The sequence below is a fragment of the Ictidomys tridecemlineatus genome, chromosome X (genome assembly GCF_052094955.1).
Source record: "Ictidomys tridecemlineatus isolate mIctTri1 chromosome X, mIctTri1.hap1, whole genome shotgun sequence".
Lineage (NCBI taxonomy): Eukaryota > Metazoa > Chordata > Mammalia > Rodentia > Sciuridae > Ictidomys > Ictidomys tridecemlineatus.
In genome coordinates this window covers 21,350,256-21,362,440 of record NC_135493.1, presented here as the reverse complement: position 1 = coordinate 21,362,440, position 12,185 = coordinate 21,350,256, and the positions used below count along the sequence as shown (strand labels likewise).

At 38.8% G+C, this 12,185-nt stretch overlaps 1 protein-coding gene across 4 annotated transcripts in view; it reads right to left on the bottom strand.

Moving 5' to 3' along the window:
• Aifm1 (apoptosis inducing factor mitochondria associated 1) overlaps positions 1–9,198 on the bottom strand; it is a 35,106-nt gene extending 25,908 nt beyond the window's left edge. For 2 of the 4 annotated variants that reach the window (XM_021722358.3, XM_078034289.1), the window contains exon 1: positions 8,981–9,198. In XM_021722358.3, the coding sequence (XP_021578033.1) occupies positions 8,981–9,086 (106 nt within the window). In that variant the 5' untranslated portion in view covers positions 9,087–9,198. The remainder of the gene's footprint in view (positions 1–8,980) is intronic. The other 2 variants (XM_005319309.5, XM_040285320.2) reach the window with 2 other exon arrangements.
• Positions 9,199–12,185: the final 2,987 nt, after the last annotated feature.

Genomic DNA, 12,185 nt, shown 5'->3' with positions numbered 1-12,185 from the left:
TAGTCATCTCTTGGTATCTATAGGAGAAGAGGATTGGTTCCAGGACCCCTGGGAGATACCAAAATCTGTGGATGCTCAAGTCCCTTATATAGAATGACATGGTGTTTGCATATAACCTATATACATCCCCTTTTATACTTTAAATCATCTCCAGATTACTAATAAAACTTAATGTAAATAGTTGTTATACTAAATTATTTAGGGAATAATGATGAGAAATCAGCCTAAACATATTCAGCACAGAAGCAACTTTGAAAAAAAATATTTTTGATTTATGATTGGTTGAATCTGTGGATATGGAACCTGTGGAAACAGATGACCAACTGCACACAAAGTTAACTACAAGCTACTTGGGACATTTCAGGAGTAATCTAAATAGCTCAAACCCCACACAAATCAAACACTGCAAAACAACTTAGGACACAGTTCAGTCTGGCATGAAAGGTAATGTGTCTTAGAAGAAAGAAATGTTAAAACTCAGAACAAAATCAGAAAAAAATTTTTCATAAGTGAATTTATCTCCCCAAAGGAACTGAAGAATTTTAGACTACAAAACATTTTCCCAAATGACAAAATTTAAAATGTCCACCAATGATCTGGCTCCTGCTCCTCCAAAATAATACAAAGTTATTCTGATGTAGTACATAGAGCTATGTAATGATCTGATGATCATCCTAACACTCACACATGGAAATGTAAGACTTTCATAGATTTCTTTCTCCAGGGAGATGCTGACATTTTCAGATGAAGGAAGGTCTCAGTACCTTCTTTGTTTGTGCCATCCTTCATGGCTGCTGACTATTGACCTAGAGCAGCATTTTTTTTCTGTAAGGACCAAATAGTAAATGTTTTCAGCTTTGTGGACTGTTTCGTCTCTGCTATAACTATTTAATTTTGCTGATGATGCATAAAAGCAGCCATGAACAACACATAAATGAATGGCATGACTGTATTCCAATAAAATTTTATTTATGGACATTAAAAGTTGAATTTTACATAATTTTATGTGCCACAAAATAGTATTTCATATTTTTTGGTCGTTTTAAAAATGTTAAAACCATTTTTAGCTTGTGAGGCATACAAAAAGCAGGAGGCCATAGACCAAGTTTGGTCTATAATTGTAGTTTGCAAACTTTAATCTAGAATAATGCTTCTCAAACTTTAAAGTGTGTTAGAATCCCCTAGAAGGTTTGTTAAGAAGTAGTTGGAGCTGGGTGCAGTGGCACACACCTGTAATTCCAGTGGCTTGGGAGGAGGCTGAGACAGAAGGATCATGAGTTCAAATCTAGCCTCAGCAACTTAGTAAAGCACTAAGCAACTCAGGGCTGGGGTTGTGGCTCACTGGTCAAGTGCCCCTGAGTTCAATTCCTGGTATCCCCCCACCACCCCCGCCAAAAATAGTAGCTGGTCAGGCACTACTCCCAGTATTTCTAATTCTAGGTGTGGGATGGGCCTAAAAAATTTGCATTTCTAAGGCTGGAAATGGAGAATATTATGCTAAGTGAAATAAGCCAGTCCCAAAAAAACCAAAGGTAGAAATGTTCTCTGATATGTACATGCTAATCCATAATAAAAGAGGGTAGGGAGGGGAAGTATAGAAGTTCAGTGGAGTAGACAAAGGGGAATGAAGGGAAGGGATGGGGAGGGGGCTAGGAAAGACAGTGGAATGTATTGGATATAACTTTCCTATGTTCATATATGAATAATGGACCAGTGTAACTCCACATCATGTACGGCCAAAAGAATGGGGAGTTATACTCCACGTATGTATGATATGTCAAAATATACTCTATTGTCATGTATAACTAAAAAAAAATAAAAAAGAAAGGCAAACAAATTTTATTTAGAATTCTAGGAGAAAGAATTTATGTTTAACTGCATGCATAATTTGGGAATAACAGAAGAGTACACCCTAAAAATAAAGGAATTTGCCTTCTTACAAATTCCTAAATGAATATATCTGATGACCCTGGGTGGGTGACACCACGGCTTGAAACTACTAGATGCTGGTGGATACACTCCAGTCCTGACTAGGTTCTTTAATTCTGACCCCGGCACCTCTCTTCCTCCTTCTCTTTCCCCATCCCTCTATGATATTTTTGCCATTTACTTATATTTTTTTAAATTAATTTCTTGTGGATATACACAATGTAGAGTCACTGTGGTGTATCCATATATGAACACAGGAGAATTATGTCAGTTTTATTCCACTGTCTTTCTTTTTCCTATTCCCTATCCCTTTCCTTCATTCCCCTTTGTCTACTTCACTAAACTTCTATTTCTCCCTGCTTATGCTTAGTGTGGGTTAGCTTCCACATATCAGAGAAAACATTCATAAAGACAAACAGAATGGGCCCTGGTAGTGGCATTTCACCTGTACTTGCAGAGATTAAAAATAAGGTGCTTTCCCCCCAGCGGCTCAGGAGGCTGAGACAGGAGGATCACGAGTTCAAAGCCAGCATCAGCAATGGCTAGGTGCTAAGCAACTCAGTGAGATCCTGTCTCTAAATAAAATACAAAATAGGGCTGGGGCTGGGGCTGGGGCTCAGTGGTTCAGTTGAGTGCCCCTGAGTTCAATCCCCAGTTCTTCTTCATCATCATCATCATCATCATAATGCACTTTCCCTCTTACTTTCACAGTGCCAGGATGGGGAGGAGGTGGTGGTGTAAAAACCAGTCCAATACAGATTTGCAGTCTCTCATCTAAAATACTTGGGCACTCAAAATTGTCTTAAGTATATAACGCACTTACCACGTAGTGACACCTGGCACAGTAAGAGGCAGCTAACTAGAGTCAAGCACATTAATATTTCTATGACCAACTACACTACATGGGGATTTAAAAAATTATAAGTAGGGCTGGAGACATAGCTCAATTGGTAAAGTGCTTGCCTCATATGCACAAGGCCTTGGGTTCAATCCTCAGCAAACACACACACACACACACACACACACACACACACACACACACACACACATACAATTATAGTAGCCTCTCTCCAATTCAGGTCAAGTTTTATACTGACCTGCAAATGAGTTACAAAACCCCAACAGTTCTATTGGGATTTCTGAATTACAGATAGAGACACTGGACCTATTCTCTTAGAAAAGGAAATGTATTTTTCTTTACTCTTCTTATTTCTTACCTGCTTTAGAAACTTTCAGCACAACATAAAATAAATGGTTAATATTTGGAAATAACAATAAATCATGAAAATAAAAATGTGAAAGGGGGAGAAGCTTATCTTAATCTGGGCAAGTTTTTGATTTTCAGATGCCCATAAAAATGATAAAGATTTAGAAGTAGAAATGAATAACTGGGTAGAAAATGAAACTGGCAAGAAAAAGTTCCATGTGAATAAGCTTGGTTCCCATCTTTAGCCCAGAACATAAATGTTCTTTTAAAAAATTCTGTTTATCCTTCTAGAAGATACTAAATACAAATACTATAACAACTTGAATTTAACACTGCTGTGTTTATTCTGTTTTTTTGCTTGCTTTTTATGGACTGATAAAACAAAGCATAAATTGAGGAAAGTTCCAGTTTTGCTTCAATCTACCCTGAAAAGAAGATATGTAAAAGTAAATTGACTTTGGGGCCAGGTTTATGGCTCAGTGGTAGAGTACTTGTCTAGCGTTTGTGAGGTACTGGGTTCGATCCCTGGCAAATTATGTCTATCTACAACTAAAAAAATATTTTAAAAAGAAGTAAATTGGGGCTGGGGATGTGGCTCAAGTGGTAGCGCACTCGCCTGGCATGCATGCAGCCCGGGATCAATCCTCAGCACCACATACAAACAAAGATGTTGGGTCCGCTGATAACTAAAAAAATAAATATTAAAATTCTCTCTCTCTCTCTAAAAAAAGTAAATTGACTTTAAAAAGCTAACATTTAAGCTACTTCTTGAAAAGAAATATAATACACTACTATCATTAAAAGAACTTTTTACATAACTACAAAATTACTTTAATTTTGTAAAAGGTACCAAGGTAAGTATTATATGGATGTTTATATTCTTCTCTGATTTTCTTTTACCCATGAAAGTACTGCTATACCACTCTCCCCAGAGTTTCAAAACTTTAGAAAAATTTCCATCATGACTGAAAGATGCTTTTTCACTTATCTTACCAAAGTGGGAAAAGTGGAGTTACTTCTTGACTTCTCATTATTGCACTAGTTTGCCTGTTTGGAATTTTCTGCAGTCAAGCTAGGTGTGGTTACATAAACCTGTAATCCTAGTGACTATAGCCCCCAGGCTGAGGCAGGTGGCAATTCAGTAAGACCTCCAGCAACTTAATGAGACCCTGTCTCAAAATAAAAAATAAAAGGACTGGGAATGTAGCTCAGTGGTAAAGCATCCCTGGGATCAATCCTCAGTATCAAAAAGAGAAAAAGAAGAAGAAAAACTGCAGTTAGACTGCACATATACAGGTTGAGCTTTCTTCTGCACACTTAGTGTTTGATTTCCAATAAGCCAATTTGTTCTGTGTAACAGTGCATGATACATAGCATGTGTTTCCTCAATAAATGTTTGTTGAATGAATAAATGAAGGAAGGAGATAGAAATTGATGTTGACTTAACATTTAAAAATTATTTGCAATGTTCTTTTAACCAGATCCCATTTACTTTCATGTTGTTTAATAAATTAGCAAAAATTTTAAAAAATTTAAACACCACAGATTAGCATCAGAAAGTACTAAACTAGCAAACTCATTTCTGTAGGTTTCATAATCCATTTTTCCATACTCCCTGAAGGCCTGTTCCAGAAACATATCTACACACTGAGGCACCTAGGAATCCCAAATAGTTAAGAGGTCTATATATGCTCTTGAGACCTGATTCCTGAGTGTCAAACTGATTTTTCTAACATGAATAAAACAGAGGGCAGGACAAGCCTACAGAGAGAGCCTATTTATTTATTTATTTGTTGGTACCATGGATAGACCCCAGGGGTGCTTTACCAATGAGCCAAATCCCCAGCACTTTTTGAGACAGGGTCTCGCTAAACTGCTTAGGGCCCTTCTAAATTGCTGAGAGTGGCCTCAAACTTGACATCTTCCTGCCTCAGCCTCCCAAGTTGCTAGAATTACGGGTATGCACCACCATGCCTGGATGAGTGCCAATTTTAGCTAGATGCTTCTTTTAAGGAGTATGACAACTATTTGTTTATTGATCCTTTTTTTGGTACAGAAATTAAACTTACACTGAGCTACATCCCCAGCCCTTTTCATTTTTTTGAGACATGATCTTGCTAAGTTGCTAAGATTGGCCTTGAACTTGTACTTCTACTGCCTCAGACTCCCAAGTAACTATGATTATGGGATGAGGCATGTGACTATCAGCCTGTTAAAGTATCGACTTTGCTAGAATTTCAGAAAAATCAGAGTGGTAATAACTATAGTATAGTATGAACCACTCTGATGAAAGGCACAAAAGGAAAAATTATTTCAATGACAAAGAAAGACATTTAACTCTCTTCTGCAAAGTCTTCCACAGAACTAGCATTTAGCTATGGAGAATTTACCCTGTGCCAGAGACTGTATAAGACACTGAGGGCACAAGAATAGATAGGACATAATCCTTCTCTTCAGGTAGTGTTTAGTTTAGGAGGAAAAATGACTCTGAATCTGAGAAAATGAGCTTGACACAAATCATCAGAGTTGCTCAGTTTGGTTTTATAAACCTTGGGGCGGTGGAGTAGAATGGAAAGAGTCACTGCTTATGCAAAACAGTACTCCCCAAACTTTTCTGATCATATGAACTATATCGAGGACTCTATCCTGGAGATATTCATTCATTCTCATTCCCAGGAGTCTCTCCTGGAGTAGGTTTGGGTTCTGTCCTCCAATCAATTCATATGACCCAGAAACTTTTGGAAACATGATCTAGAAGAATGTTAAGACATGTAGCTACTCCCTTAAAAAGTTACAAACATTCTAGAAAATCTAACTTATTAACTGGTTATAGAAAAGGCTTACTTGCAAAAGATTTTCTTCTGAAAAGTCCTGTCGAAGCAAAAAAGAGTGAAGGAAGACTCATCTCCTAGGCTTTAAAAAGTATCATTTGGCAATGTCCATAATGCTAAGATCCTAGCCCACAAAGAATTCAAGTTTCCTCTTTAAAGAGGTGAGAAGGATTCCAAATAGAGAAAAATATTAAACATTTGAACTTAGGGTCAGGGAGTCGGTGAGCAGTTTGATCACATGGGCAGCACAATGTTTGATTATCAGATAAAATGTTACAGAACAGAAAAAAAATCTGTTATCTAACCCATCTGCTTCTCAGGGATGAATGCAGACATAGACTTGTGACTATTAGTTACCTTTAATCATTTCTGGAAGGAGGCAGCACATCCAAAAAATAGCACACAGTAGCTTACTACTGTTCGTTTATTTATTCATTTATTTATTTTTTTGGTACCAGGGATTGAACTCAGGGGCACTCGACCAATGAGCCACTACCACAAGTCCTATTTTTATATTTTATTTAGAGACAAGGTCTCACTGAGTTGCTTAGCGCCTCACCATTGCTGAGGTTGGCTATGAACTCACAATCCTCCTGCCTCAGCCTCCCAGACTGCTGGAGTTACAGGCATGTGCATGGCACTACTACTGTGGTTTTAAGGTGAAAGGCAACATATAATGGATATGGAAATGAACCCGACAATGGTATATGTAGATGAGATAGTTTCAAGGCAGGCTTAAAGTTTGCTGACACAAGAAACATAAAATCAAAAAGAAAAAGAAGAAAATTTGCTAACAACCTGGCAAAGAACTAGGTGAGGGGCAGAGAAGTGGGGAAAGTGGTGTATAAACCTTGCCTACCTCTGAAAAAACATACAGCAAATGCTACTATGTGAAAAAGAAATCAGATTAAAAACAGTTGGTAATCAAGCCACAAAACAGACTTAATTCCTAAAATGAGAATATCATAATTTCTTTTTGAAATTGTAACCTTACCCCCATCCATTTTTTAAAGGCAAGTTATATCATGCTCTGGTGCATGGCCAAAGGACAAAGAATAAGTATGTACAATTAGATAGATGAATATGTCAGGAACTCAGAATTTTCCTACAGTAGACTGCCTTCAAATGAAGCCATGAAATGGAAAAAACATTTGAGTCTATATTTATCAGCAGTTCTAAATATTGTCAACCCCTTAAAATATCTTTAATAAAACAATTGAACTTTGCAAATGCAAATCTTTCTGGTTAGACTTCAGAATGCTCGTAAAGGCTGAGATTCTTTTGTTTGTGTGTGTGTCATGCTGGGAATTGAACCTAGGGCTTTCATCATGAAAATGCTCTACAACTGGGCTATTACCTCAGCCCCTTTAATTTTATTTATTTATTTATTTTTGTGGCAAGTTTCCCTAAATTGTTCAGGCTGGCCTCAAACTTGTGATTTTCTTACCCCAGGCTTCCCAGGGATTGGGATTACAGGCATGCCCCAATATGCATGGCTAAAGCTGTGAGTTTTTAGCAAAATAAATTCACATTAGAAAGGCCAAATAAATTCACACTGGAAAGGCTAGTGTTGATGAAAATCTTTACCTTAACTTTACCTTTCTGTGTGAAATTTACATAGAATTTCTGATGCACAAAACTCCTGCAAAAGACACCCATGGTCAGAGCATTAGTTTAAAAGGAAGGCAGGTTCCAAAAGCAATATGCCCTGGGACATAATGCCTGATACACCTATCAGGAAATGTCCGACTCCCAGCAACTGGAAAAACTATTCAAATGCAGATTTGTAAAGACTTTAAAAATCTGAGGGAAATAGCTTCCAAGTTTTAAATTTTAAATCATCCAGAAGGGGCCTGGGGATATAGCTCAATGGTAGAAGCCTTATAGCATGTGCAATCCCCAGCACCACCACCAAAAAAAAAAAAAAAAAAAAATCAACCAAAAGGTGTTTCCACAATATAAAAGCCTCCATGATAAATTCTGATTTTGTCAATGCAAATGCCCTGGGATTATCATTCAAATATTATTGATTAAAAATGCACCTCATTGTCTCCATGAGATTGTATAAGCAGACAGATGTAAACCATGCTCTGGAAAATTAATGGATATTGGAATCACAATGGACTAATTAATGCGAAAGGAATCAAATTCATTCTTAACTTTTTGTAACCTCAGAAAGGGAAGAAGAGTAGGACTGTAGAGGATTAGGGGCCTAGAGACTGGCAAACTATCCTTAGCTCTACCTATTAATTATGTGACCTTGGGCAAGTAATTTCACCTCTGTGCCTCAATTTATTATCCATAAAATGAGTAGGTTGAACGTTACCACAAAAATAAAAAAAACAACCTTCCAGCTCTAAAAGTTTGATGATCCAACTTCATGGAGGACAAACACAATGTGTTCTGCAAACTCTCTTTGAAGCATTAATGACCACCAAGAATTACACTGACCAGGCATCTCAAATTAATTTTGAGCCAATTCTCTTGGTGTCTGGTGCACAACAGATTGACATCTTGCATTAGACCATTTCTGTTTCACAGGGTATTCAAATCTATAGATCTCATCTGGGTTGGAAGGTAGAGCAGGTATTAACCCCATTTACAGAAAACTTGTGCATATGACTTTAATGTCCTGCTGAAAGTCTCACCATTAGTAAATGACACAGTATACTTGACCTCATTGCTTTAAAAAGGCGAGGAGAGGGTGGCAGGAAGGCAGCGGTGGACAATGAGATGCCCAGTTTTTCTGTAATCCCTAAACAGCAAACCCTCCCCAGAAAAGGCCTCAAGCCAACTACTGGGGTTCAAATCTCTTGAAGGTCAGGTCGGCAAGGCTATGCCGACTCCTCTGCTTGCAAACTCAGGGTTTGTATCCCTCGAATTCGGAGTCCATGCGACAGTGAGTGTAAGATTTCCAAGGGGTGGGGGAACATTGTGAGGTATGGGTAGCCAAGCCTATGACACCCAGGCCCTTGGACGTCGAGGTGGGGTTTGCCCGGGATGGGTCAGTCACCTGGGAGCCGGTTCCTCTGTCTGGGGCTTCGGACGCACACTGTCCGCACCAAGGGCACCAATTTCTGCTTGAAAGCACCCGCCGCAAGGCCTCCACACCGGAACATTTCGGCAACCGCTACTCCAGACCTCCTCCTTCCTTTTTCTCTCACTCACCGACCAACGGGTCAAACACCACGGGCCCGAGCCCCCTCCCCCCTCCTCTCACACGCACACTACGCAGGCTCCTCCCCCCAGATGCTAGTGGACATTGGACAGTGAAGCCCGCCTGCCGGAGCCAGGAACTGGGAACTGCGACCAGAGGCCTACTGCGCAGGCGCAGCACTCAGCATCGCAGTGCGATTGGTCCGCAAGGTAATAGGATTTGCGCATGCGTTTATGTGCTCGTACGCTTTGCAAAGACCCGGGTTCTGGCTCGGCTTAGTAAGTTTCTTTGAGTTGGTGGCAATGAGTTGGCGTGAGCGAATTTGGAGAACTGTTTAAGGAGCTACCGGTGGAGCCATTTGACTGGCGGCTGTGGCTGGTATTGCCGCTCTATCGGTGATGGGAACTGATAACAGTACCCCACAAAGTGTGACCCTTGAACCGCATTGTTTTTCCGTTTTAGGCCACAAGCTACTAGGTACTTAAGCCTTCCGGATTCTCTTGCTGTGGTCCACTTCCAGTCTTTCCATGGGTCCGAATCTGGACCCCTGACTTCCCAGATCTGGAACGTACTTCCGTCTTTTACAAGTTTCTGGCACTTTTCCACCCAGCCTGTTTCCGGGACTAGTAATCGTTTTGCGCGCTCTGTCCTCTTACCACTTTTATACGCTGCATTTTTATGTTCTAGGCACTGAGTAGGAGCAGTGGATAGTCTCTTGCTATGATGGCTTCTGCGCTTGAGAGCAGGATGCTGGTAAAAGAGTCGATGCTTTCCTAAATCCTAAGGAGGAGTTTTGAGTTGTGGGAGGAGTAGTGAAGGGCTGATTGTAAGCAGGTATTTTGACTCTGCTAAGTGTAAGCTAAACCGTAAATAACTTTTTTGGCTGTATCCAGAAAATATATACCTTTTTCAAGGATTTGGGCTACATATTAATTTAACATGTTCCTTGAGCACTTGCCTCTTGGACTGAACTATGAAAGTGACTCTTAAGTGGAAATAAAAAGTATTGAAAATGGTAACTGTCTAGTTGGGGAAATGACATATACTGGTCATTTAAGTAATAATCCTATTTGGTGCAGTGCCAGAGCAACGAAGAAGATCTTGTGATGGAATCACTAAGGAAAAAACTCATGCGAAAGTGTTATTTGAACTGTATCTTTAAGGAAGAATAGCAACTTTCAAATAGTGGAGGGAGAGAAATGATATTTCAGGTGGTGAATATGTGGGGACCAAAGGTAACATTGTTTATTGGCTAAGCATGTTAACTTTGGATCCATAGGGACCCAGGTTGAATCCTGGCTGGTCCACTTGGGCAAATCACTTAATGACTTCATTTTCCTCATATACCAATCTCACCAGGGTGTTAGGAATACTAAATGAACCAATATTTGTAAAGTGTCTTAGAGCAAGCACCAAGCTATTTGTTAAATTAACAGGCCTTGAGGTATGAAAAACAAAATCAGCATGTGTGTGTGTGTGTGTGTGTGTGTGTGTGTGTGTGTGTGTATATATATATATAGAGAGAGAGAGAGAGAGAATTTTTGTAGTTGGACATTTATTTATTTTTATGTGATGCTGAGGATGGAACCCAGTGCTTCCCATGTGCTAGGCAAGCGAGCCACACCCCCAGCCCCCAGCACACCTTTGTGAGACAATGATAGTACATACTGCATTAGGGAGTTGTGATAAAGACAGGTAAGTATGGTGGGGTGAGATTTGAACTGGCAAAAGAGTTTCCGAATTTTGGAGGTGATGAAGTTAAATTTTTAGTGGAATGAGAATAGGAAATAAAATTACAGGTATTGTTTTAAGAAGTTTTTAACCCTGGAAGCAATCGTTATTGGATGAAATGATCCAGAGTTTCTTTAGCCATTCAGCAAGAGTAGATCATTGTTGAGAAGTACAGTCAATGGGTGACATTTTACCTAGAGATGCTTCAGGGAATAAATATTGAAAACATCAACTGGAGAATAAGGAAATTATTTATAGTTATTTAATATTTTAAAGGGCTTACAGGAGGGCTGGAAAGACCTTGGGTTCAATCCCCAGCGCTGCCAAAAAGAAAAAGAGAAAAAAACCCTTACAGACATTGTTGTATATTGATATTTCTAATACCTATAATATACCTAGAAGGCTAAGGCAGGAAGATAGCTTGAGCCCAGGAATTTAGGGGCAGCCTGGACAATAAGATCCCCATCTCTTAACAGCAACAAAATAATAATAAAAATGATAATAAATTGATTGAGTTGATCACATCTGTTGGTAAAAAAGGTAGAAACACTGTGAAATCATGACAGTCAGGGTCTCATGAAACAACCACATATATTTAAAAGAATTTAATGATCCAAAGCTAAAACAAAAGCATTTGTAAAGCACATTTGTTTTTGTAATAGGTGCAATGAGGTAGTTTTCTTATCTTTTTAATTAAAAACTATATTTAACGTTATAAAATAGCAAAATGCCCATCAAACTGATTCCAAAAATATTATGTGAAAGCCCCCCAAGACTTGTCCCACACAAGTAACATACACTTTTTATTAGGACAAGAAGCCCATTTTGTTTTGTTTTTGCAGTACTAGGGACAGAACCAAGGAGCACTCTATCAGTGAGCACAACCCATCCCTTTTTATTTTTTATTTTGATGTAGGGTCTCACTAAGTTTCCCAGGCTGGCCTTCCAAGTTGTTGGGATTATTGCCACCTTGCCTGGCTATAGAACCCATTTTGAAATACCATATTCCCAGAAATCAAAATTTCTGTCTTACAGAGGTAGACTCAGTGACAAGTTTTTGTTAGAAGCCTATATCTAAATAATCTTATGTGGTTATAATGCTTATTTTTATATTTCTTAGGAAGTTAGCAGTAACTCTAGGTATGAGTTGGCAAAGATTCTTTCCACCATATGTATATGATGTTCCCAATTAATAGTTCTCTCTCCCTTACTGTTTACAGCTATTCTTTTATAGGTAAAGAACACTAGGGACATTAGCTTTTAATATAGATGAGAATGTTCCACAAACTATTATCTGGACATCAGGCAATAAAAAAACCAAAATACTATG